The 26,531-nt window shown below is 57.8% G+C and overlaps 3 protein-coding genes across 4 annotated transcripts; 2 read left to right on the forward strand and 1 right to left on the reverse strand.

Annotated features, from left to right (window-relative positions):
- Positions 1-201: 201 nt before the first annotated feature.
- Positions 202-2,064, forward strand: PSMD7 (proteasome 26S subunit, non-ATPase 7). The gene is made up of 7 exons (XM_058154932.1): positions 202-371; positions 466-557; positions 628-720; positions 811-908; positions 983-1,063; positions 1,298-1,389; positions 1,573-2,064. The coding sequence occupies exons 1-7, from the start codon at positions 298-300 to the stop codon at positions 2,009-2,011; spliced, it is 969 nt and encodes a 322-aa protein (XP_058010915.1). The 5' UTR covers positions 202-297; the 3' UTR covers positions 2,012-2,064.
- A 2,546-nt stretch (positions 2,065-4,610) lies between these two features.
- On the reverse strand, positions 4,611-23,030 carry WWP2 (WW domain containing E3 ubiquitin protein ligase 2). Of its 2 annotated transcripts, none has more exons than XM_058155545.1 (22): positions 22,904-23,030; positions 22,489-22,551; positions 17,873-18,013; positions 17,371-17,467; positions 15,910-16,031; positions 15,523-15,694; positions 14,263-14,352; positions 13,872-14,046; positions 12,656-12,710; positions 11,317-11,398; positions 10,970-11,098; positions 10,743-10,821; positions 10,587-10,658; positions 10,420-10,508; positions 9,889-10,048; positions 8,560-8,693; positions 7,345-7,485; positions 7,017-7,137; positions 6,243-6,347; positions 6,011-6,107; positions 5,827-5,899; positions 4,611-5,738 (listed from the first exon to the last, which is right to left on the reverse strand). In XM_058155545.1, exons 2-22 carry the CDS (start codon positions 22,535-22,537, stop codon positions 5,639-5,641), a joined length of 2,283 nt encoding a protein of 760 aa, XP_058011528.1. In that variant the 5' UTR covers positions 22,538-22,551; positions 22,904-23,030; the 3' UTR covers positions 4,611-5,638. The 2 variants fall into 2 exon arrangements, with proteins under 2 accessions (XP_058011528.1, XP_058011527.1); XM_058155544.1 differs by lacking the exons at positions 15,910-16,031; positions 17,371-17,467 and adding exons at positions 20,879-21,000; positions 21,301-21,448.
- A 44-nt stretch (positions 23,031-23,074) lies between these two features.
- Positions 23,075-25,733, forward strand: NOB1 (NIN1 (RPN12) binding protein 1 homolog). The gene is made up of 9 exons (XM_058155562.1): positions 23,075-23,224; positions 23,300-23,432; positions 23,526-23,659; positions 23,819-23,890; positions 24,188-24,334; positions 24,446-24,631; positions 24,727-24,824; positions 24,905-25,049; positions 25,247-25,733. Exons 1-9 carry the CDS (start codon positions 23,162-23,164, stop codon positions 25,514-25,516), a joined length of 1,248 nt encoding a protein of 415 aa, XP_058011545.1. The 5' UTR covers positions 23,075-23,161; the 3' UTR covers positions 25,517-25,733.
- The last annotated feature ends 798 nt before the right edge of the window (positions 25,734-26,531 follow it).

The raw sequence follows: 26,531 nt of genomic DNA on the forward strand, positions 1-26,531 counted from the left end.
CCCCAAAAAATAAATAAAGGAAACTAATGAAATATAAAATAAAATCAACGCTATTCCGTAACCCGCAAACGGCCCCCGGCGGCTCCAGAAGCGTCTCTGCAGAAGCCGGCAAAGCGCCCCCGGCCGGCCAGATCCGGCACGACAGGCGTTCGTTCGGGGCCGCTCTTTCCGGCCGACTCTTCTGCTCGAGGAGGAAGGGCGGAAGTGCTGCGTCCGCGCCGGAAGCTCCCACGAAGCCCTCCCCGGACGGCGCCGTGACTTGGCCGCAGAGCCGGACCGAGAGACGCCGCCGCCGTGATGCCGGAGCTGGCCGTGGAGCGCGTGGTGGTGCATCCGCTGGTGCTGCTGAGCGTGGTGGATCACTTCAACCGGTGAGGAGCCCCCTCGTCCGCCCGTCCTTACCTGCCCGGCTGGGCTGCTGAGTCACGGGCGCGGCCTGAGCCTCCTCCCCGCTTGTCTCGGCAGGATCGGGAAGGTGGGGAACCAGAAACGCGTGGTGGGCGTCTTGCTGGGCTCGTGGCAGAAGAAGGTGCTGGACGTCTCCAACAGCTTCGCCGGTGAGTCCGCCCCCCTCCGCCCCCCCCGCCCCCCGCGCCCCCCCCGCTCACCCCTGCCCCTCCCCCGCAGTGCCCTTCGACGAGGACGACAAGGACGACTCGGTCTGGTTCCTGGACCACGACTACCTGGAAAACATGTACGGGATGTTCAAGAAGGTCAACGGTGAGTCTCTCCCCCCTCCCCAAACGGGTCCGGGTCCCCAGGGGCCCTTCCGAGGCTCAGGGTAATCTCCCCTCGCCCCCCCTCCCCCAGCTCGCGAGCGGATCGTCGGCTGGTATCACACCGGCCCGAAGCTGCACAAGAACGACATCGCCATCAACGAACTCATGAAGCGCTACTGCTCCAACTCGGTAAGGGGGGGGTGAGGGAAAGGAGGCTCAGCTGTCCTCGCGGGAGATGGGCCTGACGAGGGTCTCCCACGCAGGTGCTGGTGATCATCGATGTGAAGCCTAAGGACCTGGGTCTGCCTACCGAAGGTTACATCTCTGTGGAAGAGGTCCACGATGTGAGTCTCCTAGTGGGACTCACCTGATTCCCCCAAAGTCCCCTGCCCCAGGGGCTGTACCTCAGGCCGGAAGGGCTGGCGTAGCTTTTCCTTTGGGCGGGGGGGGGGGCGCTCTACCCTGCCTGTTGGGTGCTGGTCATTATGCAGACATTCAGTTCCTTAAATGCACCACTTGCCAAGACTCACTTCCTGCCCAGAAGCGTCAGAGCACTTGTCTCCTCTTGTGCCCTAAAGGATGGAACCCCAACATCCAAGACTTTTGAGCATGTAACCAGTGAAATCGGAGCGGAGGAGGCTGAAGAAGTCGGTGTGGAGCACTTGCTGCGGTAAAAATTTGGGAGGTTGTAGCTTGTGCTTCATTTTTCCAGCCAGAGCAGAGGCTGGGGTGGTTGGGTAAAAACCAAGTGCCAGGTGGGTCCCGCTCTCCTTTCTGAAGCCTGGATCAGGGGCTGCCCTCTGGGTTCAGATGGCAGTGGCATGACTCGATTCCTCCTCCCTGGCTCTTCCAGTGACATTAAGGACACCACGGTGGGCACGCTTTCCCAGCGCATCACCAACCAGGTCCATGGTTTGAAGGGACTGAATTCCAAGCTCTTGGATATCAGGAGCTACTTAGAAAAAGTGGCAGTTGGCAAGCTTCCCATCAACCACCAGATCATCTACCAGCTCCAGGATGTCTTCAACCTGCTGCCAGATGTCAATCTGCAAGAGTTCGTCAAGGCCTTTTACCTGAAGACCAATGACCAGATGGTGGTAGTTTACCTGGCCTCCCTGATCCGTTCAGTAGTAGCGCTGCACAACCTCATCAACAACAAGATTGCCAACAGAGATGCCGAGAAGAAGGAGGGCCAGGAGAAGGAGGAGAGTAAGAAGGAGAGGAAAGATGAGAAGGAGAAGGAAAAGGAAAAAAGCGAGGCCAAGAAAGAAGAGAAGAAGGAGAAGAAGTAGTAACAGCAATCATGTTTTCTATTTGTAAATTAAAAGCATTAAATTGCACCAGACTGCTCTGGCTGAAGGTTTTTCCCTGTCGGTGGCTTGGGAGGGACCCAGAGCCAGATGACTTCAGGGCTGCCTGAAATGTGCTTGCAGGGGCTGCCAGGCAGGCCAGTAGGTGACTTATGGGTCCTTATTCTGCCTATGGGGAAGAGAAGCCTGGATCCTTTGGGGTCTGGATGCCACACTGGTATCCTTGGGAGGCGGTGGGCTTCAGAGCAGGTGGGGGGGGGATCATCACCCACAGGGGCAGTTTGGGCAGGATTTGTTTTTAAGCCAGGGTCTAGCTAAATTCAAGCTTCCATTGTGGTGCTCACATCTTCCTGCCTGACTGGTAGAGACACCTGGAACATCCTCCGAGCTGCCATGCTGGCGGGTGGGCTGCTGTTGAGGAGGAAGCCCCTCTGCATTCCTGCTAGGAAGTGGAGTGTTCCCTGGATGCCGCCATCCTGCCAGCCAAGCAGGGTTGCTCTGATGTCTGTTTCCTTTGGGGAAGAACATTGGGTAGGGAAGACGCTTTCTGGCAGTGGTGAAATCCATTTCCCTTCACTACCGGTTCGGGAATGGGAGCATGCGAGAGCGCCTCTGCGCATGCTCAGAGGGTCAAAAATGGGACGTAATGATGTCCCGGTGGGTGGATGGGCAGAGCCTCCCACTGCTGGCGCTACAGGTTCATGTGAGCCAGATAGATCCAGCCGGATTTCATCGCTGCTTTCTGGGCTCTTCTGTCCTGAGGTGCAGCAAGCAGCTCATTCTAAAAAAGCTAGAGCCCAGGTTTTTGCACTTGTGATTTGTACCACCAGGTGGCAACTCTTGCACAACTTGCTGTGGCCCTGTTTACACTTTCTTATTTGGGAAACATGGAAGGGTCATGCCAGGTCTTGCCATAAATGTAAAAAGAAAAAGAAAGAAAGGTGGGTTTTTTTTCTGAGCAGAGCACCTAAAAGTTGTGCTTTTTTCTGCCTTTCCTTCTTCCAGCTAGATGAAAAACAAGCAGAAAGGAAGCTGCCAGGAAGGCAAGTCTTCTTGGTGTCTCCCAAAGACGGTTCCTCAGAGAACGACCTCAGGGCCGCTGTCGAGAGGGCTTCGGCAGGCGAAGAGAAGGCCCCAAATAAATAACTTGCTACACTCTAACAGACCTTGGTGGTCGCATTCACAAAATGCTTAGCCCAAAGAGCCTGAAGATGAGGTCCTGGTTACAGAAGTTCGTTGGTTTTAGTTTTTAACTGCTGCGGTTTGTAAACTTAGCTTGTTTTAGATTTCTGATTTTTGGTAATGTGAACAAAGCAGTAAACGCTGGGGTTGGCCACTCTCACTATCCGAGTATTCTCAAAACATGTGGGCCCCTTAAGAGTATCCCAATTCGGATCACTGCATGATCTGATCCCAGTCTGTGGCTCTCTTGCCAACCCTGGCTTGGACAGACAGAAGAACTGAAATGGGTGGTCCGCCTCTTTGTTCCTTCCCCGGAGAAAAGATTGTTTCTGGCCAGCCACTAAGAGGGACCGATCAAAAGCTCTGAAGCCTCATAAACCAGGTCTGAGCTGGCAATTCAGACCAAGACCCTCAGTCTGGGCGCAGACGAAAAGGCCGCATCCCTGTACAGAGATGGAGGTCCACTTCCATGGGCCTTACTGAGCTGCAGATGGTCCTGGGGCTTCCCTGCTCAACTGTCTGGGAGAACTGCAACCAGCCATGGCTGGGTGGTTGGAAGCTCGGTTGCCTTCTCGCCCCAAGTTTCCTCCACTGGAGGGAGGCTGAAGGAGGAGCCCCCGATTGGCCAAGCGCCCAGTGTGCCATGCAAGACATGGAAAGGGGGCAGGGGAGATGGCAGCACCACCACAGGCAGCTTGAAGTTGGTGGGAAAAGCTCCACCCGGAATGCATGTTCACCAGCCCTCCCCCCCCCCCGTTCCCCCAGGGAAGAGGAGGATCCTGCCTTGGTAGCAGAAACCCTTGGCTTTAGGCCAAGCAAAACCTGGCTGCTCCTTGGCCAGGGACCTGGAGCCAAGGACAGGAGAAGAGCCCTTTGTGCCAGACCTGGTCCCTCTCCACCCTCCACAGGGAGTGCACACATGGACGCCTAGGTCCTGCCAAGAGCTGCCTCAGGGCCCCTCCCTTCCCACAGCTCCTGGTCTACCTGGGCCTCCTGTTGCCTTCTGCATTTCAGCGCCCAGAAGGCTACCAGGTCCATTGCGCACTCCGTAGATGCCTGCCTTGGCCCAGGGCCCCTGCCGAAGCATTTGTTGGGTGAGGGAGAACCCATTCGGAGGGAACAAGTTCCTTTTTGCACCAGGAGCATCAGGCTGCAGGTTTCACCTCAAGAGGCTTGGTCGCTCTGCTGAGCTTTGGCACCATTCAGCAGAGGCAGGCGGAGAGGCTACCAGCAAGCAGAGTACGAGGCAGGCAGGCAATGCACCTGGAGTCAGTCCACGAGGCAGGAAGCTTCTGTGAGCGTAGCCTCCCTTCCCCAGCAGCTGCTTCCCCACCCCACCCTTTTCACCTGGAAATGCACCTGCTGATTGGGTCCTTTCTGATCAGGCACCTGGAGCACAGAGACGCATGAGCAGCTGCGGATAGTTTATTGCACAGAGGTGGCATCACTGAGGCAGATGGTGCAGTACAAAACTACTTAAGATCCCATCAAAAGCTATTGCAATTCTTGGGTGTCCAGAGACATTTATATACACATTTATATATTCACATACATGTTTTTATACACATTCATACACATACCCTCTGTGGAGGCCAAAGGCCCCCCAAGAGCATTACGATGCACAAGCCCACCCTTCCTGGGGCTGGAGTGGCCTTTGCTGCCTGTCCCTCCAGCTTCCCTGACACAAACTCAAGCTGGGGCAATCGGTCGCAGAATTCAGACATTCACACGCAGATCAACCACGAGGAAGTCTGTCAACTGTCCCTGATGCTGCCTGCCTTTGGTCAATTCTGCCTGGAGGTTTCCAAGGATGCTTCCCAGAGCCTGCTGTGGCCAGACTCTAGGCCTGCCTCCTGGCTGGGACTCTCCTCATGCCTTGACAGCAAGAGCTGGTCTGCACAGTACCCAAGGTTGCCAGGCTCCATCTGAAAGCAGGGAGGGTTGCCCGAGTCACAACTTCCTGTGCCAGGCTGGAGAGCAGCTACTGGAAGTTGCCCCAACGAGTGGCAGCAGCTCAGCTGAAGGCCTCGGGGCCAGCCAGTCTGTAGCAGCCCCAGCCCGGCTGGAGCTCGGCCATTCATGGTAATATTAAGGCTGACAGGAGGGGGTAGGGGGGACACTGCTGCTGAAGTGCTCTGTGGGCAAGGAATGGCCCTAGCTGGAGCAGCTGGACAGAAGGAGGGGGGGAGGCAGGCCTGCAGGAGACCCAAAGTGCCATGATAAGAGGCTGAGATGCCAGGGAAATGCAGCTCAGAGGGAGCAGGAGGGGGCTCTGGGATCCAGCCCCCCCAAGCCTTGCAGGGGGGGTGCTTCCTGTACAGGGTCTGGCCCCAGTGGTCCCCAAGATGATCACTCCATGCCGTGCACCCCAGGATTCTGTCCTTTCTGGCAGACAGGTCGGCTCTTCAGACTCCTTCCAGATTGGCCTCACTCTTGCCCAAATCCCTCCGTCTCCTCAATGGCGTAGAGAAGCTTCTCCTTCAGCTGCTCGTAACTCTTGTAGGGAGGCAGATCCAGGCGGTTGAAGCTGAAAGAGGCAAGGGCTGGTTGGCAGGAGCTGCTCTGCTCACTTTGGGGGGGTGGGGGGTCTTGCAGGTCCTGCCATGCTGACTCACCACGTGTGGCTTCGAGGCAGCCAGGTCTCCTTGCCAACTTTGTCAATGCAGAACTTTTGGGGTCCGTTGCTGCCTGATGGGGAGGAGCAGTGGAGGAAATGCACTGGGTACATCTGGGCAACAGGATGCCTGACATCCCAAATGGGCCCTGCTTCCCACCTCCATTCCGGGGGGGCAGACTTACCAATGAGCTCTGTGAATCCTCCGACAGGCAGGCGGCAGGTCCCTGTCACAAACTGGAGAAGCCGGACTCTCTTCTCGTTGTCCATCTCCTTGACCACCTGCAACCACCAGATGGGAGAGGTGATGGTAGGTCTCTTGACCAGTCCTGGGACCACTCCCCTCTCACCTGGGCTGTGGACTCTCCCAAAGGACCCAAGGGCTGCAGAGCCCTCCTGGTTTCTCTGGCTGCCCACCTGCCAGAACCACTGGATCTGCTTGCTGTTCTTGGTGTAATGCCTGTAGATGGTATTCTTCTGCCAGTCGCTCAGGTCAATTTCCTGCATGCCACACAGCATCAGCTGGGAAGGAAGCAGCAAGAGATCCGGTCTGAGCCTCACAGCCTGCTTCTCTCAGCCAGCCAGCTCAGCTGCCCAAGGAAACGGCCACAGCTCGCTGACTGACGAAGCCGAGGATGCATGAATCAAAGACGCTTCCATAGTGCATTTGCAGAGGAATTCAACAAGGCCACCTGCATCGGCCTCCTTGGTTGATGCACCAGCTCTGCCAGCGTTGGGAGCACGGCAGGAGCTGCCAGCCTGGCTTTGGGGAAGACTAGCCCTCCAAGGAAAGTTTGGAAGGCAACCTTCGGCTCAGTCAGGAATGCCCTTCTCATTCGGAAGAGATTTAGCTCATCTGACTGACCGGTTTGGTGCTGTGTGTAAAACACCAGGCTAAACATTGGCAGAAGGTGAACTCTATGAAAGCCAGCCCACTCCCTCTCAGCCCCAGGCAGAAGGCAATGACAAACCACTTCTTCAAAGCCTGCCGAGAAAACCTCAGGGACTTGTCCAAGAAGCTTCCAGGAGTCAAAATCTTGGAGCCCCAAAACCCAAGCCAACCCCAACTGCATATCAGTAGCCTCCCTTGGTCAGATGAGGCTATGGGGCTTCTAGCCTTTAGTGCCAGGACCGGCAGCTGTCCTGAGAGAAGAGCTAGAGGTCCCTGCTTCCATGTGACGGCCTGCTCACCTCCAGCTCCTTCTCGTCAAAGTAGCGCAGCCACTCCAGGGGGGCCACCTCATTGAAGCCATCCAGGAAGGCCTTGGTCTGCTCCTCAACACCCCGTGTAAACCGCCAGTCGGTCAGCAGCCTGCCAGGGGAGAGCCACTCAGCCACCCCTGCACCTGCAGTCTGCTGCCTTGGCAAAATTCTCTGGCCCAACTGCTTTGCCCTGCGGGTGTCCCAAGCATCCTCGGACCCCCTGACTTGGTCTAGAGGAAGGGGCTCCCCCGCCCCGAAGGAGCACACAGCCAAAGCTGCCAGGTGCCTTCCTGTCTGGCCTGAAGGCTCAACTCACATGATATACTCCTCCTTGTTTTCCTCGGTGACCCGGAGGTTCTCCCCGCCCTCCTTCAGCTCGTGGGTGGTCACCTTGCCAAGGATTTCCATGTCCTGAATGAAGTAAAGCTCCAGGGCACACTCCTCCAGGCTGTTCTCCCTGCAAGCGCCAGACAGAAGCTGGTGGGGGACTGGACGGGGGTGGGGGGCGGGGCGGCACTCAAGACGCCTCCCGCAAGGCACAAAGGTGCCCAAGTGGAATTCTTGTCATCAACCCTCCCAAGATCACTCCCCATGTCGACTTTTTTTTCCTAGTATTTTTTATTCAATGTTTTTCATCTTTAAAATCAAACGTTCACTTTTACAGCTTTCCGTAGTCGGAATTTTTTGTAATTTCAACATTATCCTTCGGCAAAATGTGTACAAATACATTCTTATCACTTAAATATTTATTTACATAATATATACACTATTTATCTATCTATTCCACATTAAATATATATTTATTCCTTATATAATCTTCTCTTAACTTTCACTATACATTAGTTTTAGATTTCTTTTCCAGCCAGTTATACCATCTTTCCCATATCTTATAATATATTGTTTCCTCTCTGTCCTTTAATTCCATCGTTAACTTATCTAATTCTGCACATTCTAGTACCTTTTTTATAATAATTGAGTTTGATGAGGTTTGTTGTTTACAATGTTGGGCAAATGTGATTCTGGCAGCCGTAATTATATGAAGCATGAGATATTGAATTTCTTTACTCATCTTTCCTTTAATAACCCCCAAAAGAAATAACTCTGGCTTCAAGTCGGTATTTAGTTCAGTAATTTCTTCCAACCACTTTTTGATTTTTAACCAGTAGTCTCTGGCTATGGGACATGTCCACCACATATGGTAGTATGTCCCTTGTTGGTGATTACATTTCCAGCAATTCAGTGGGGTATTAGGAAACATCTTGGCCAATGTCGCCGGCAGTAAATGCCATCTATAAAACATTTTGCCTCCTTAAATTGCCCATGTTGACTTTTAAACTACCCCCCCGACACCCAAAGCTGAACCCCAAGTAGCCACAGCATAAGGGGTTTGGCAGCTAGAAAGCCGCCCCCTTTATCCCTCCAGAAGAGGGGAACTAGAGGATGGTCCTGCCCCTCTGCAAACACTGATGGCGCCCCCTGGGGAGGGTCTGAGGTATCAGAGGCCCTCTAGAGGAGCCTTGGGAGAACTCACTTGATCCAGATGATGGAGTTGTAGAATTCGGGATCGATGGACTCCAGATCCTTAAGGGTGGGGCGCTTATTCAGCATCCGCTTGTAGAAGGGCAGGGTGAAGCCCGTGTCGATAAACTTGCCATGGTAGAGTGCCTGCAAAAAAAGGAGACCCCTCAAAGCATCACTCCTGTCCCCAAGACCCCGATCAGCAGTCCAGCATCTCTTGAACTCTGAGCAACAGCCGTGTCATTTACCTTGACATGACACGGAACCATTGGCTGCCTCGGGATCGAGCCCAGTGCCCTCGCCAACCCAGCCAGGGACAGGGAACCTGCAGCGTTCCCAAGTGCCCCAGAGCAGCCTGCCTCCCCCCCAGCCCCACTAATGTAATCCAGCCCATGGCAAGGAAGGTCTGGAGCGCCCCAGGCGTTTTTGCAGCTGCCCACAGAGTGTGAGGGGAGCAGAGACAAAGCTCCAGCCAGCACTGGAGCTGGGCCATCTGACTTTGCAGCCCCCTCCAGAGCTGTGAGTGGGGAGGCGGCTGAAGAGGGCACTGCCCCCTCCATCTCTGCTAAAAAACGGTGATGCTGCATTTGGAGAGTGAACACAAAGGCCACCTGTCTGTGCCCCTTTGCCTCAGCAATTAGGTCAGCCTCGCTTATGCCCGATTTGTAAGCTAAAAGAAACAAAGAAGCCTTAAGCAGAGAGGGAATTCAGATTTTTTTTTAGAAAAAGAAATGTTTTCATTCCTACAAAATGGACTGTGTTCTTTTCCATATGTTTTTTTCTTTCCCTCCTTTTCAAAGCGCCCAGGTCTTGTAGCCCCTGCTCCCTCCCTCCTTTGCTGGCACTCAGACCCCACGACCTGACAGCCGCTCCCCAAGAGGAAAGGAAGGTGGCCGCCCAAAGAAGGCTCCACGAGAGAGCAGACTGTACTGGAAGTGTCCACTTGGCAAAGGAGGGCGGCGTCTGGTGCCACCCTTCCAGACTAATAAATGGTATTAAAAGGCATCAGTTGAGCCCACAAAAGCATCTGTCTTTTACCAGATTTTTGCCAGCAGATTCTGCCTCAGCTGGCTGCTCTAGATTAAGGCTCTCCCTCCGATGTTTGTTACCAGGGTGGGGAGCCCTTTCGCTTCAACTGAAAGAGCACCCCCCAACCCCCGTGCAAAGAAGTTGCCTCTGGAGGCTGCTGCCCATCCCCACCGGCCCACCTTTGCCCAAAGTACTGAAGACAGGCAGATGCCTGGACTTCAACCCCCGCCAGCCGGGAAGAACTTGCGGGGGGGGGGGCGGGCTAGTCTCAGTTTCCCCCCCACCTGGGGCCAGAAGGGAGGGACTGGCTCACCATGGCAATGAAGCGGCCAATGAAGCGGAAGTAGGTGAGATGGTCGGGGTTGATGGAGGAGGCGGGGTTGATCTGCAGGCAGTAGTTGTTCTTGGCGGCATACTCAAAGAGGCAGTACATGGGGTTCAGCACCTCGTGGGACAGGAGGAAGAACCACTCGCTGGGGAGAGAGGAGCAGCTGGTGAAGCTCCTTGCCACCCACCCACCCCCAGCAGCCACCACCCCCTCTCCCCGAGCCCCGGCTGCCTCGCTCGGTGCAGAGCCCCAGCATCCCGTCCGTGGTTCTACCCTGTGGTAGAACAGCACCAGGTCACCTACCATAGGGTAAAACCACTGGCGGGACACCGAGAGACACGTCAGGTGCCCTGGCCGGGAGAGCTGGGCACGCAGGGGGCATTACGGCAGGCAGCAGTCTGTGGCTGCCCTGCTCCTTTCTGCCTGCATCTTCCCCACCTTCCAGCAAGTCTCGGAGGAGGGGGGGGTATTAGAACAGAAGCTCCGCCCGACCCCCATTGTGCCCTGCCGACTCACCGGGCAATGCCCCCGTAGTCTAGACCCTCCTCCCCACGCATGATGATGTACAATCGGCGTCGCAGGTCGTAGGGCTTCATATTCATGATCTGGAAAGAGAAGCCACATAGAGGATCACAGAGGGGGTGGGGGAGGAAGGGGGCTCCCCCACAAAGGCTGAGCCTCACCTGCTGGAAAGAGTCCTCAAAGAGCGTCTGCCGTGAGACGCTGATCTTGACATGGCTGGGGAGGGCGTTGGACTGTGAGGGAGAAAGGGCTATGAGGGTCCTGCCGGCTGCCCTGGCAGCCCCCCTTCCCCAGCTGCCGCCCCCGCAAGGACTCACGTGGCAAAGGAAGCGGAACTGGTGAAACTTCCAGCGAAAGCTCCGGTCGTAAGCGCCAGGGGAGCCCCCCTGCTTACTCCTAGGAGAGAGGATGGAGATGAAGGGTCCCCGAGCACTTGGGGTGCCCGGAAACCCAGCTGGCCAAACACAGCGCCAACTCCAGGGAGTCCCCCTGCTTCGCTAAGTCTTGGGGAGCCGCAGAGTTCGCAAGGCAGGGAGGAACATACCCAGACTCGAATCCAGGACGGGGGTCTTTGAAGGTGGTGGTGCGGGTGTTGTGGTCCACAAAGTACCGCACCCGCTCACTCGTGTACTTCATCTCCCAGCCGGGGGGCAGTGCCGGCTCCTGGATCATCCTGGCCACAGGAGGGAAGGATGCCCAGCTGGTGATTTGGCTGCATTCCCTTCCTCCCCCCCGCTGGGCCTGTCCTGTCCCGAGGCCCCTCCAGGAGCAGGTAGGACATGTGGGAGAAGCACCCAAGCCTGGCTCTCCAGGCAGCGGACCAAGAGGGGCCCCTGGTCTCCGTCTGGCAAGCCACAAAAGGCAGCTCGGGCATGCTGGTGTGCTACCCACCCCTGCGTGCGAGGGTCTTCCCATTGTGTGGTGCGGGTGTTGTGGTTCACGTAGTACACTCGCCCGTTGTCCTGCCGCTTCTCTGTAAGGGAAGGAGTGATGGGGAGGCACTTCTGGCCAAGAGTGCAGGGCCCCAAGGCTCTGGAACGCTCTGGCACAGCTGCCCCCCCACAACCTGACCAGGAGGGAAGCCGGGTGCGTAACCTTTGGCCTGGAGGGGCGCTGTTCAAACCTGGTGCAGAGCCCTGCCCTCCTTTGGGCCCCTGGGAGCCCCTTGCCGAACCTGCATAAGATGGGTCCAGAAGGACTTCCTTCTCTGCCCCCTATCTGAGAAGGGCAGGCAGGCCCAGAGATGGGCGCTCAACAGTTCAGCCCCAGAGAAAGCCCGCTGTGTGCACGTGCGGCTGGCTAAGGTCAAGCAGAGAGCAGGGGCACCTGGAAAGCACAGTGGCCCACGCTCTTCCCGGACCCAGGGTGCCAGAGGACCGAGGTCTGGGTGCTGACTTCCCCGGAGCTGCTGCTGGGCCCTCTGCACATGGTCTGTGCCTCTTTGGGATCTCTCACCACCAGAGGCTCAGGACCCAAGGAGCAGGGCCGGGAATCTTGCTGAGGGGCTCTCGTGCCAGAGCTCTCTCCTCCCCGCTTTCTTCCTCAAGCTCTGAAGATCGTGCCATTCTGCTCTGCCCCCAGCCCCGCACCCCTCTCTCCGCCCTGCTCACAACACCCCAAAAAAGCCACTTGGCTCTTCGGCCCTCAGATTGGGGGCTCTCAAGCCTTGAAAGGCAGGGAGAAAAGCCTTATTCATAACCCAGCTGTATTTTGTACAGCTCCAGGCAGCGTACAGAATGCTGCCACTTCCCCTCTTCCCCATCACCCTGCGAGGTGGGCTGGGCTGAAAGAGACTGGCTGCCCAAGGGAGGACTCACACCGAGCTTCCTGGACTCTAGTCCAGCTCCAAGCCAGCTCTCAGTAGGCTTCACTACCACAGGACTGTGTGGGTCACTCCTGAGTAGGTGGGCTCCTGCCCCCTAGCTTGTGCTGCACTGCAAGGGCCACAAAGCTGCCACCAGGCCGTTTCACCCCCCCCCCCAAGATTCCTACCACAGACTTTGGGGCTCCCTCACTATTCATCTCAGCAGCCTCCCCTACCTGCACGGCTCTCAGGGGTCTCATCAGAAACAGAGTTTTCCCCTCCCAACCTTGCCCGCAGGTGAAAAGAAAAGGACTGAATGGAGGAACTCCAAGAGAGGCCCCCTCAGTGCAGAAGGCAGGTTTACATCAAAGGCAGGATTTGCATTCAGAGCTCAGAGCAGGGTGCACTGGAGTTTGAAGTACTTACCCCAGCCAGAAGGAAGTGGGCCCAAGGGATCATTGTCAGCAGCCGTGCCGGAGGACTGGAAGGAGCAAAGCCAGTGCCAGGCCGGTAAGGCTTAGAGGTAGCCGCTGGTGGCTCCTCTCCTCTCCCCACCCCTGGCTCTGCCCGCCGTGCCCACTTTGCCCAGGGCCCGAGAAGGGAGCCGAGCGGCATCTGGAGTGTGCCTGCTCGGGGCAGAAGTGGGAGCGCCTCTGGCCGCGTGCTGGCTGAGGCAATGAGCCCCACCGCAACCCCACGGCCAGCCTCCTCCAACCACACGGAACAGGGAAAATATTGCAGGCCTTTCCAATGAAATCATTCCCACAAGCCCGCCACGCCCAGCGCTTCCTGGCTCGGCCTGCCGCCCACCGCCACCTCCTCCCCTCGCACGGGGCCGCAAAACCAGCGCCTGGGTGCGAGACAGGCTCGGCCTGAGAGGGCACATTCATGCCACCCAGACAGGCGTCTCCCCAGCACCCCCCCCTCCACCCAGGCCGGTACAAAGCACCTTTATGCAACTCTGGGCAAAGGGGCCGGGCCGGGAGGTGCGACGCAGCTGCCAGCAGCAGCAGCCAAGCCGGTTGTTTAGATAGCCCCCTCCCCAGCTCTCAGCAGGGTCTCCGGAGAGAGCAGGCCTGCCAGAGTAGTCAGAGCTAGGAGGCTGAAAAAGCAGCTATTGTGCCCCAAAGGTGTGCGGGGCTAATTCCCACCCAGTAAAACGTGTGTGTGTGTGTGTGTGTCTAGTCCTAGCCTACACCGCGAAGTTGCACACAGCAGCTTGTTAGGGATTTTGCTGCCCAAATGCCAGGGGCCTGATCCTGGACACCCCAGCCCCAGGACTGTGCTGCCAATGAAGGGAACAGGAGGTGCCTCTTCAGAGCAACCTGCACCCAGCATCCCTGGCCCTCTGAAGCCCAGGGAATGGAGCCTTTCCTTTCCCCTCCTTTCCTTCCCTTCCCTACCTACCGACCTATTTACCATCCTGTGCTACAGTCCCTGCTGCCCCTGAGGAAGATTCACCGAAGCCAGAAAGATCCCAGGATCCTCCAATCCCGAGAATGCTCGAGGAGACTCCCAAGAGGGGTATGCCTGAACTGCGGGACCAGCCAGCCTTCCTTGGGGCCTGGAGTTGATTTCTGGCAGGGTCTTTTGCCTCTGAGAGAAAGAGGGGGCCCTGGTGTGTGTGTGAGAAGGCCCCTACCTGGTAGAGGAATCTCTGGCTGAACTGCTGCATGGCGCCTTGGAGCTGGTTGCGCTGGCTCTGCCACTGCTCGTAGGTGCGCACATACTCAGCGGTGGGGCGTTGCCACGTGGTGGTGCGTGTGTTGTGGTCCACAAAGTAATACCTGCCACGGGGGTCCACACGTTTCTCCCAGCTGCACATAAAAGGAGCCCCTCACCAGGTTAACTTGGCTTCCCTCGGGGTCCCCCATGCGGGTGGGTCTTCGGCACCTCCGGGTTGCTGGCCAAGGTCACGGGGTGTTTGGAGGTGGGGGCTGGGCACCCAGCTTCCCTGGAGCCGGACTCCCCGGGGGGCTTTGGGTGCCACAGGGGCATCCCTTGGGCCAAGCCCTGCCACTTGCAGTACTTACCCTGGTGGAAGGGGGCGCTCCCAGGTGGTGCTCTTGGTGTTGTGGTCCACATAGTAGACCCTCCCGTTAGGTAGCTCCCGCTGCTCCCACCTGTAGGCGAGGAGGAGGAGGAGGAAATGAGAGGGCCGCGGGGGCCGCTCCCAGAGGTTCCTGGCTTCCGTCCTCTGTGTGTTTCGGAATCTCGTGGAAAACCAAGCAGGGCCTTGTAGGGACTCAGAGCAAGTGCCTGAACGCAATCTCTGCCGCCCCAAAGGGGATCCCCCTCCCAAGGAGGAGAAAGTGCAGTCCCTGACAGGCGTCTCCTTTGTCAAGGACTTCCTGTTCTCAAACTCCTGAGGACTAGGCAGCATTCAAAGAGAGAAACTGCTGTTCCTCCCCTCCGGCCAGAGTCCAGGAGCTCTGCACAGGGCACCTATAAGCCAGCCACTGGGAGTGGAACAGCCACGCTGAGCCCCTCTTGCCATCCCAGCAAGAGGCCGGGCCTTGTGCAAGGAACTGCAGCCTGTGCTGTGCTTGTGGCAGGCAGCATAATGCGCCTTTGTGTGCACAAGAGACAGGGGAACAGTGAGCGGGCGCACGCTCTGGGTCAATGAAGACGGCTGCCTGTTCCCGGACCAGACACACTGCTGATAGGAACCAGATGCTGGGCTGGAGGGCAGGAAGTGGGGGCAGCCCATAAGTCCACTGGGGAGGGGCCTTCTGGATGGGATCTCCTCCGCAGAGTCCAGTTCCAGCATTTGGAAGCCCTCCCCCAGGCCAACGGGGCTGGGGAGCACTGAGCTCTGGGCCACTGGAGAAGAACAGAGGGCAAGCACAAGTCGGGCTGTGAAGCCACCAGGAACTCTCCCCCCCCCCACCCTCTGGGGGAAAAGGGGATGCAGGGACTGCACATGGGAGTTTTGCCTCCCTAACCACCGCAACTGAGTCCCAGACAAGGCCTGGGGATGAAAGAGCTTCTGAGAGGCTGGGATTTTTCCAGCATCTGTTGAGCCAAGCACAACAGGGCTCACACAACTACACAAGGACGCACTGAATACCTGGTGGTGACACACCCACCCAGGAGACACCGTACTAAGAGCCCTTCCATCAGAAAATGCAGGAAGCCTCTGTGCTTTGGGGAGGTGGAAGGAGGCCAGAGTCCTGTGCCAGACTGCCGGCCTCTCTTTCCAGGCCAGGCCAGGCCTGCCCCAAAGCCCCCATCCACCCGCCCACCGGACAAACACAGAGACGCTCCCTCCCTTCTGGCTTCTTGCCCCTTACCCAGCTGGCAGAGTCTCCAGCGCCTGGACTGCCACCTGGGAGGCCTGGATGTCTGGGCCTGGTTCCTCTGCCTCTGGGGGCGGGTGAGACACGCTGGGATGGGGGGATGCCTCTGGGGGCCCAGCCCGCTGCTCCTCAGCCTCGGCTGCGGGATTCTCAGACTCTCCGTTCACTGCAAAGACAGAGCCCCTCCTTTGGCTCAAGAGCGCCCTCCTCCATGCCTTCCCCAGAGTGGCGCAGATGCCCCAGGCTCCTCTGGGGCCTGCTGAACCACAATTCCCAACAGCCCCAGCCAGAGCGCAACAACTGGAGCCCCCCTCCCCCACCAGAATGTAACTGTCAATTTAGGGGTTGCTGGAGAGGCATCACCCCTCTGCCCAGGCCAACCTGCCCTGCTCTGGCTGCCCTCCTGGCCTCTGCCCAGCTGCGGAGGCTGGATCTTCAGGCTTGGGCTGTGCTCCGGGATAGCCACATTCTGCCTGGGGGCTTCCGCTGCCGACCTGGGTGCTCTGGGAAGGAAAGAAAGGAAAGATCCTGACTGACAGCCCACCCCCCTGCTCCAGGCCTGCTCACAAAGAGGGGCTGCCACTGCACCCTTGGTTTAGTTCCTGTGACTCCTGGGCAAGAGGGGAGCCGAGCAGAGTGCCCGGGAGGCCACCTTGTGCCCTTTGGGGGTCTGATGGGGCTCCTTTTGGGAGTGCCAAGTTTTAGCTTGGCGCAGAGGCCATCATTCTCCTGCCAGGCCCCAACATCTCACAGGGGCCTGGGAGGGGCCCAGGTGTTTGGTATGAAGAGATGAGCCCGGCTCAGAGCTGAAAGGGAAGATCTGCAAAGCTGGTCTCCCCAGCCCTGGGCCTGCTGAGCACCCTCACTTGCAAGGACCACTTAACGCTCCAGGGTGGAACTAGGAACTCAAATTCCCAGAATCCTCAGCCAGGTGGGCTCCAGAAAAATGGGCTATCCCCTTTCCTAAGGCGCTCACAGAACCATGTTATAAGATTGATGACAAAGATCAATTAATACATATAATCAAGAGCAGAGAAAATTGCAGAAACTGCCCATGAACAAGTGCAGAAGGCTCCCCCTGGCACGCTGCACAAGGCAGGAAGGTAGGTGTCCCGTCCGCCCCACAGCTTCCAGAAACCCCCCCGGCTGCTTCCGAAGGACAGCTGATTGGCAGAGGGTTGAATGTAGCCTTCCTAAGGGCTCCAAACTTGGCACCGACTTTTAATAGCTCATGGAAGTAAACCAAGGCAGTCACATGGCAAAACTTATGGAGCTTAAAATAGGACCAGGGAAATGACATGGGTGTTGCTGGGGGAAGGCTGGGGGAGAGAGGACACCGGGCCCACAGAGCCGGGGGTGGGGGGGGGCAACCACAGGCCAGGAGAGCAAGCCAGGCCTCAGTTCCCTCATCCCAGTGCTTGCATGTGGCACAGAGCCATGTTGCCAGAGGCCCAGGAAGCACATGGGCAGAACAGCAATGGAGCCAGAGCAGCAGGGGCTGGGCAACCCATCTGCAGCTCCCCTCCCAAACCCGGTTCCTCACTCGGAAAGGTGCAGCAAATGGAGCAGTCAGCCCCCATCCAGCACACCAAAGGGAGTGCCCCGTTTGGGGAGGAGGTGAGGAGCTCATGAATCGCTCCCCCCCCCCCGAGCATTTGCTGGGGCGCACAGGGAGTCTGGTTAGGGGCTCTGAAAGAGCCCCGCAGGACCACCTCAGCCAGAAGAAGGGAAGGGCTGCATGCCTTGGGGGGAGCAGGAGGGCTGACTCTCCTCCCCCTGGTGCCCAAGGAGCCTTCCGGCAACTTCTCCACCCTAGTGGGGCACTCCCATCCAGAGCCTTACCTGGACCAACCACCAAGGCAGTTTATGCTGGAGGCTTGGGGCCTGTTCTCCGGGGATGCAGCCGGGCCCCCAGATTCCCTCCCAGCTTCATGGGGCCCTAAAAGAGCAAGAAGCTGGGAAATGCACGGAGCCAAGCCTGGACAGCATCCTGTCCCCCCCCCCGCCCCCCCCCGGACTGGAGGCTTGCAATAGAAGACAGGCCTGGAGGAAAGGTCCAGGATTCTCTGGGGCACCCAGAAGAATTTCCCATTGGACTTAGGGGATTTTGCCTAGGGCGGCTCCCTGAGTCGGTGCTTTCTGGCAGGCCACGGAGCCCATTCCCAGAAGGCACCAGTTGCACCAGCAGCCCCCAAACGGTCCCCCCCGCCAAGCCTGCTTGCCCCAGAGGCTGCTCCTTGTCCCCAGAGGGCTCAGCTGGTGGGGCACGAGGTTCCTGCAGTTCCTGCAGAGGCAGGCAAGGACACGGAGGGCCGCCCATCCTGGGCAGCTCCTGCTTGCTCACCTTCGGCTGCTGCAACGGGGCCATTAGGCAGGCTGCCCACCTCAATGCCAGGTCCATCCAGAAAGATTGTCAGCTCGCCACCCGAGAGAAGACCGCCTCTGTTCTCTGCCTGCAGGTTCAAGGTCATCGGCTTGTTCTCCACTGCGAGGGCGAAAGCCGTTGCCCATCAGTGCCCACAATGGCTGAGCCGGTTTCACCCCAGGGTTCTGCTCTCATCAGGCAGCCTGTTCTTCACCTCCACCACTCCCGCAGGAGCCACTGCCTCCCTATTGGTCCCTATTCCGGCTGCATCCCCTTCTGGGGCCAGCAGGAGCACACCTGCTATTCAAGACCCAACTCCAACTCAAGACAGCCAGCAGAGACACACACACCCCACTAGCCTGGTTTCCAGAAGGGAGCCCAGCAGTCCCCCACCCCCCGGACACGTCTCCTTTTATGCTGGAGAAGATGCTCCATAAAGACCTTCGACTTCTGCTCTGTTACTCAGCAGTCCCACTGCTCACTTCCCCACGGCTGCTCCCCAAATCATATTGGCTTCCCACAAAGATGACAGCTCCCCTTCTCCAAGCGGAGGACTCAGCGCATCCCCTCCTAAGAAAAGCTCCACCTGTGGGCCCTTCAGTTGTCCCATGGGGCTTCCCCAGAGAGGTTCCCAAAGGCAGGCTGGGGGAAGGGAGAAGAGGTTCAGTCTTTGAAAAGTCTACATAAAAGCGCCTCAGAACTGCAACTAATCACAACTAGTACATAAAAATTGCCAGAAAGGAAAAAAAGAATTTTAGAACCATAATTTCTGAGTTATAAAACATGGCATTCTCTCTTTTTTAAATAGCGCTCAGATTCTCTTCTGGAAAACTGTTTTCAGTGTTGATTCTGTATTTTACCAATATAGGATATTTACCAATATGCACAATCACAGTTGGCCAATAAAAAATTCTATTCTATTCTATTCTATTCTATTCTATTCTATTCTATTCTATTCTATTCTATTCTATTCTATTCCATTCTATTCCATTCCATTCCATTCCATTCCATTCCATTCTGATCTGCTCTGATCTGCTCTGAAAATCCAGAGAGGCTCCTTGGAAAAAGATGGAAGTAAAGGCAGCATGAGTTGGAGAAGCAGCAGCAGCTGAGCACCGGCTTCCAAGTCCCAAAAGGCTGCTGAATAGCTCTGTATGTGCAGAGAGAGGGGGGGGGGAGAGAGAAGAGACCCCAGTACCCAGTTTTCCACGGGGTGCAGTCCTGGTGGAGAGGCTGCCCTCCCTGGCCAGGACAGCCCCCACACTAAGCAGCAGCCTGCAGGGCTGGTGTCTGCGGAGATAAGGCAGCCTTTGCTCAGTAGCCTCCCTCCTTGCATGCCATCACTCGCACTGGCTGGAGCTGCAAAAGCAGGGAGGGGGCTGAAAGGGGGCTCCCAAAATACCCCTCAATACAAACTGAGAAGCAGGACAGGGAGGACTCTGTCTCGGCTCTTCACTAGTTCACCCACAGAGCTGACTGGTTTTCTTTTAACTCCCCTCTCTCCACCCAGCAATACACACCCACCCTGCTCCAGGTACAACCATGATCAGGAAATCAACTGCTCCCCTCCCCCAGCTTTGGCACAGGGCCTCCGCCCAGCCCAGCTGTAAAACACCGCTGGGGCTGGGCTCATCAGGCCAGGCAGGAAAGGGAGAGCCCTCCCCCTTAAGGTTGGAGAGCAAAGAGGCCCTTGCAAGGAGGTGCTGGAGTGGCCTGGATGCGTTCAGATCTCCTCCCCTGCTCAGGCTGCAGAGGGCTGCTGGTCTCTCCCCACCCCTCCACCCCAGAAGGGACCAACGGGCAGCAGCCCGTTGGTCCAGAGGAGGAGGGATGGTTGGCAGGGCCCAGGGCTCAGCTGGAGCCCAGGAAGGTCTCTTTCCAGCAGGGTCAAAGGCAGTTCCGGGGTGGCTCTGTTGCCTCAGAGTTTGGCCGGTTTGGTCATTGCTTAAAGAAGGATGGCCAAGGAGATCCATCCATGGTCATTCCACCCACAAGTCCGCTCTTCCTATCAAAGGGCATCTCTTGGGCAGAGCCTGGCAAGGAGGAGCAGAGGCAAGGGCCAGGTGCTCTTTCAGAGGGTCACTTGGCTTCCTCCTCATTGGGATGTGAAGCCCATTGGCTGCCCCATTCCTGGGGTAAGCCAGGAGGAAGTATCAGCATTTCCCTTGGGGAATGCAGGCAATGGAGCAACCAGGGCTCCTCCAAGCCACCCCATCACCCAGCATCTCTCCCATTCTGGGTGACAACAGCTGGGGAAGTGTCACCCCAGAGCCCAGCTGCAGTGTTCCAAGCCTTTCCTTGCAGCTGAGGCCAGGCAAATTCCACTCTCCTTCTGTATCCATTTGCTCCCCCAAATTGCCTTTCACCTTATGAAAGACCCATTGTATCCACAGAGGAGGACGGCTCAGGTGAGCAAGCAGATGGGAAAAGGGGGGGCTCATCCACTATTGCCCTCTGGCCCCAGCCACTAAGGGCCCCTTGGGCAGGGTGGCCCCCAAAGGCCCAGTGCTTCCAAGGGCACATGAGGCTCCTGGCTCAATCCCATGCTGCAGTCCCAAGTGGTAGAGATCTCCAAGGTAGCAGTACCAACACCGCCAGTCTGGAAGATTGGAGCCCCCACTCCCGGCTCTCCGTGTTTTCTTTCCGCCCAGCCCCACTCAGGAGACTGTTTCCTTTTCATGGGAGCCAAGGGGTGGGGAGAGGAGCTGGGCGGAACAGACTGAGCGCTGTGCTGCCCCTGAATGGAGACCTTTATGCACCATGGCTGCAAGGGCCACCCCAGTAACTGCCAAGGGGGGCAGCAGATGGCCAGCAGCCAGAGGAGGGATGACCTCCATCTCGGCAGCTGCTGCTGCCGCCATCGCCCCACTGCGGGCCTAGGAGGCCGCCCAGCTGCTCACAAGGTGGCCTTGTTCCTTTCCTGGCGGGGTGTTTCTGCTGCCAGGAGGCCCAGCGAGGGCAGGGTTCAGTGGAGCAGAGAGATACCTTGCCCCTTGCTCTGCTTCGGCATGCTAGAGAGGCTGACGGATGCCACTCCCAGCAGCTCATTGCGCAGGGTGTGACAGCTCCAGAGCTTCAGATCCAGGTGGCTTTGCGAAGTGACATTCCTGAGAGAGAGAAGGATGGGGTGTTGAGCCCCTGGGACTAGGCTGACACGCAAACCATTAAAAAACAGGGGGGAACCTAAGCAGGACCCAAGAGCAGCAGACAGATGCACCCAGTGGAGCAGACCAACCTGGAGGCAGCTGCAGCAAAGTCCTCCTGCGGATCTGCCTGGCACAGCCCCCAGCCCTTGGCCAGCAAGGGGCTGCTTCTATGGTAGGCAGCCCAGCTGGAGCAGGGATGTATGGCTGACGGATCAATGCTGTCCCCCCCATCCCCCAACAGCTCAGGGCCCTGGTCCTTACAGCACCAGGCTCTCATTCCAGAGCAGCTCGGAGCTCCCGGTCTGCTTCCCTGTTTTCTTGGCCTCGTTGGCAAGTCCATCTGCTACTATCTCCACAAAGGATGTTATCCGAGACTGGCGGCCCTGGGCCTTGGGCTTTGCTGAAACAACTGTGGGAGGAAGGGACAGACATGACTGCCCACACTTATCCTGACCTCTGCTCCCCCACCCCCCCCGCATCAACCAGGCCACTCTGCACACAGCAGCATTCATCCTTTATGTGCCTGGCAGGATCCGAGGGCCTGGGGCAAGAAGGCCCACCAACTTCCGTTTCAATTAATTGAAAGTATTTAGGCAAAGCTTCACAGGTGCAAAGCAACTACTGCCTCAATGGGCCACAATGCCCAACTGAGGGAGCACCTTCTAGGCACCTCACATTTGGAGCCAAAGCTCCCTGGAAACCTCCAAAGTGAGAGTTGGGAGGGAGGGCATCAGGGCAGCGCCAGTGGCTGGCCAGACTGTGAGGGAAGCCGCTGGGCTTTGGGAGCCCCCTAGTGGCACTCAAGAGGCATGGGAAGCAGCTGGCCGGCCTGAAGGGGCCACCCAGGCAGGCCCTTCCACGGTGTGGGTGTGCCGAGGGGCTCCCCCAACTACGCTGCACCTGCACCAGGATGAGTTCCTGGTTCCAAAGGACACAGAGTGAGAGGAAAGCCAGGAGCGACTGAGGTTTTCAAGGTCACTAAACAGGAAGAATAAACACCACGCAGGGAGCTTTGCAGATAGATTATGGGAATTTAAAGGGCTGCACGGAAGAGAAGGAGCAGATCCCAGCATAGGCCGGGCAACCCAAGCTGCAGTGAAACGTCTCCCTGCACACAGAAGCCATTACAGCGGCTGAATCCAGCTAGAAACCCTCAGGAATAGTTCAGGAACCGCTCCTGCTCTTAGGAGGAAAACTGCCAGGGGAGATCCGGGGATCGGAGGCAGAGCTCGGGTCTGAGTTCCCCCAGCAGAAAAGACGGCGGCATTTCCCCTTCCTTTTTCAACCGGGGGAGGAGGAAGGCTGACACCCTAGCAGCCCAAATCTGTTGCTATCCATGAACCTTGGCCGGGCCGGAGACGAGCCTTCCCTTCCTCCCTCCCTGCCCTGGAGGAAGCGGGACAGCTAAATGCGGGGCTGGGAAGAGCCAGAAGGGCAAAGCGGACCCACCTTTCACAGTCAGCGGAGATTTCTCCCCGGGAAGCCCCTCGGAGGCCATCTCATCATCCGGACCTGCAAGGCGACAGCAGGGCGCTTCAGCTCCAGGCTGCGCCGGCCGCAGAGCCTCCCCCACTGCAAAGACACCGGCGGGCACCGGAGTCCAGCTCCGCCGCAACGCGGGGAAAGGGTAGCCCAGAGGGGGCGGCCGGCAAGACAAGGCGGCGGCGGCGGCGGCGGCCACGGGCGCTCCGCTTGGCCCGGCTGGGTTTGCGGCTCGGGCGTCCGGGGGTTCCGAGGGAGGCGGCGCCGGCGCCAAACAGGCCCCGCCTGGCTCTGCCGGGGCGAAGTCCGGGCCGGGCCGGGCGGCGGGGAGCAGGCCCCGGAGCAGGGGCTCTCCTGCCGGCCGGGGCCGCCCTCAACCCACCTGCGGAGCGACGCGGCCGCTGCGACCTCCGGGGCCCCGCGGGGCGTCTGGCTGGGGATTCCCGGCGCGGCTCCCGAGCACTTCCGCCTCTGGAGCCTGTCACGTGACGGCGGGTCACCCGGGCACGGCCGGACCAGCGAGCGGAGCGTGGGGGAGTAGAGCGGCCGCATGAGTGTGGGGGGGGCACCCGGAAACTCCGGCACTTCCTCCGGCGTCAGTGCCTCTCTAGCGCGTGGCTGCTCTCTGGCGGGGCTCAGCATGGCGCCCGTGGAGCATCTGGTGGCCGACGCCAGCGCTTTCCTGCGGGGGGCGCCGCTCCAGGTAGCCAGGACGGGGTCCGGCGGGGGGAGGGGAGGGGAGGGGGAGGGGCCCCCGTCTAACCCGCTGTCCCCGCAGGAGATCGGCAGCCGCGTCTACACCACCCGGGAGGTGCTGGCGGAGATCCGGGACCGGGCGGCGCGGAGGCGGCTGGCGGGGCTGCCCTTCGAGCTGCTTCTCCGGGAGCCCTTCCCAGAGCACGTGCGGCTAGGTGAGTGACCTCCCCCGGCCCGACCCGGCCTTCGCCTCCCCCGCCCCCACCGCCGCCGGCCCTCAGGAAAGCCCGGCTCTCTTGTGCCCGCAGTGAGCGAGTTCTCCAAGCAGACGGGCGACTTCCGCAGCCTCTCCGCTGCCGACATCCAGGTCCTGGCCCTGACGCTGCAGCTGGAGATCGAGCATGGCGACGGACGCCCCCTGCGGACGGAGCCGCGGCCCCAGGTACTCTCGGCGCCGAGTTTTATGCCGCGCGGTTGCCTGCGAGATGATCTGCTTGTGCGAGGAGGGGGCTCGGTGGGGAAGGGGACGCTGAGCCGGGCCTGCTGCCCTCCGCTCAAGTCTTGCACCCGGTGCCGTCTCTCCCTGCCCCGGACTCTGCAGGTACAGCTCAGCTTAACTAACCGTCACCCCGAAGCACCGGTTGATGTTCCTGGCTTCCATGTTCCCCCCAAGGTAATTGTGGGAAACAGCCACACCGCGTCTGGCATGGGGGCAGAAGGGCTGGAGAGCAGCTTCCCTTCTGCTGAAGGCTGTGGGAAGGAGCAGCGCTGGCCCGGGTGCTCGGCCTCTCCTGGGAGCCTCATCCTAAACCTTCCCAAAGACAAGAGGCTGGAAGATTGCAGAGAAAGGGATGCTGCTTTACCAGTTACTGGGACAGCTGCTGCCTTGACTGACAGGTGCCCCAGGGAGGCTGCTGCACAGGCCTGGCATCAACCGAGATTCATTTTGTTTTTTACTTTCAACCCTGAGACAAAATGCCCAGGAAATGAGAGGATCCCTTTGGAAGCAGAAACAGATCTAGCAGATCCTGTAGCACCTGCAGAGACTGAATTTTCTTCTTTCCTGTTCTGGAGGAACCCTCTGCCTAACATAGAGGAGGACCTGGAAGGCCTGTTGGTAAGAGATCCACTGCCTCCCTTCCCTTATGGCTGCATGACTGGCACCCGGAGGATTCCTTGACTCGGTGGGCTGGACAGAGATCCTGCCCAATTATTCCATCCTTCACAGAAAGCAGACCCTCTTCTCTTGGAGGCGAAGGACCCTGAAAGCCAGGAGAGTAGTGAGGAGGAGGATGACGAGGAGGAGGGCTGGATCACGCCAAGGAACATTGAGCAGATCCAGAAGAGCACTTGCTGGGGGAGTGAGCCTGCCAAGGTGCAGGTTGGCTGTGTCACCACTGACTTTGCTATGCAGGCAAGCAGACGAGACCGGGCAGCCCCCTGTTCACCCCAGTTGGGCCTTGCCGCGCTCTGATCCCCCATGACTTGCCTTTTCCCTGTCTCTCCCAGAACGTTCTGCTGCAAATGGGGCTTCATGTGCTGGCCTTCAATGGTCTGCTGATCCAGCATGCCCGCAGCTACATTCTGCGTTGCCATGGTTGCTTCAGGTACGTAGTTTGCAAGTGCACAGGCTGACTACTGGCTGGGAAGCCATGGGGCATTTATGGGGCTGATGTGCTGCTTCTAGGACAACGTCAAAAATGACCCGGCTTTTCTGCCCCCACTGTGGGAACAAGACACTGAAGAAAGTGGCCGTGACAGTGAAAGACGATGGCAGCTTCCACTTGCATTTTTCTCGGAACCCCAAAGTCCTGAATCCACGCGGCCTCCGGGTGAGTGCCCCATCCTGGTGGTCTGCTTCTGCCTGCCCTTTCCCCTCTAACAGGGGCTGCCAATGCTCCAGCCTACCTCTCCTCTACTCCCCCCCCCCCCATGAGAAGTGCTGGGCTGGGAGCAGCTGAGCTACCTTAGGCAGCCACTCCCTGCTTGTCAGCCCCAGGGCAGAGAACAACAGCACTTGTCTCAACAGCACTCCATGCCAGCTCCACAAGGAGGCAAACATGCCAGTAATCCCCACCTGACAGAGGACCAGCGCTTCCCCCAGCAGCGCCTCTCCCGCAAGGCCAGGCAGAAGACCAATGCCTTTGATCCCGATTATGTAGCTGGAGTTTCTCCCTTTGCCGAACACGACATTCACAGCCGGGCAGCCAATCTGCAGATCCGGGATGCAGCACTGGGTGCGGGCAGGAGGCGCCTGAACCCGAACATGAGTCGCAAGAAGTTTGTGAAAAACAAATGAGCGAGAGAGGCCAGATTCAGCCCTTCGGCCATGGGTGAAAGGGCTTGTTGTGAGGCAATCCAGAAAGAGCTGCAGGAAAAATGTCTTTTGGAGAAAGTTGACTTGGACTCTCGAGAAGCATAGCAGCAGTATTTGGAATAAACCCTGGCTTTTCTTCAATTATGGCTGTTTTTTAGATGTGGAGAAAATAAATTTGGCTTCTTTCAAGTAATGTTTGGTGTAGCTGATGGAAACCTTTCCCTACAGAGACTCTTCTCTAGTTTCCCCTGTGGTTAGACTGCCCAAGCAGCACAGAGGTCCTACATTTTCCTTCCTTTTTTTTTTATCAGCAACCCAGAAGGGATTTGGATGGCTAGGAATGGGCCAGTTTTATGCTACTTTTCTTCCAAGATGCTCAAGGTAAGCTCTGAGATGTGACCAAAGTGTGATTCACCTATCAAATGTGCATCTTGGCTTTCCTAGCATTAGCAGATGCCACCAACTTCCCTTTGGGGTTCTGGCTCTAAGCATGCATATGATGAAACAATTCTTCTGGGAGACTCAGCAAATTTGTTTGTCCTACATTGTTTGATTTTGTCCCTCGAGAGATCACTTGCAAACTGAAGAAAGGAATTAAAAGTTCTTCCAGCAAGGTTTCCTGTGAAAAAGAATCATTTGTAAGCCTGCTGTATTTCAGCAGCCTCAGGTGGTTAAATGCACAGAACCTGGAAGAGCCAATGTGCTTTTCGGAACATGCTAATGCCCAGTTGCCTAGGTTGGTGTGCTGGCCTTTGAACTCCACAACCCGTTCAGCCCAAAAACCAAAATGTTGCCCATTGTTTTTCTTCTGACTGGGGTCTCGTGTGAGCCCAGGCCACAGAGCCTACCAGAATTGGCAGCAAAACTAGTAGGGTTTTGTGGGGACCATTCCATCCTCCTAGGGGATCTGCATTGCTTTGGCTCCTTTCCAAGGACCCACCCTCACCAGACAAGTCCAGCAAGGTTTCCTGCCTTGTGCTCTGTGTCTGCAATGAGA

The sequence above is a fragment of the Ahaetulla prasina genome, chromosome 12, assembly GCF_028640845.1.
Source record: "Ahaetulla prasina isolate Xishuangbanna chromosome 12, ASM2864084v1, whole genome shotgun sequence".
In the NCBI taxonomy this organism is placed as follows: domain Eukaryota; kingdom Metazoa; phylum Chordata; class Lepidosauria; order Squamata; family Colubridae; genus Ahaetulla; species Ahaetulla prasina.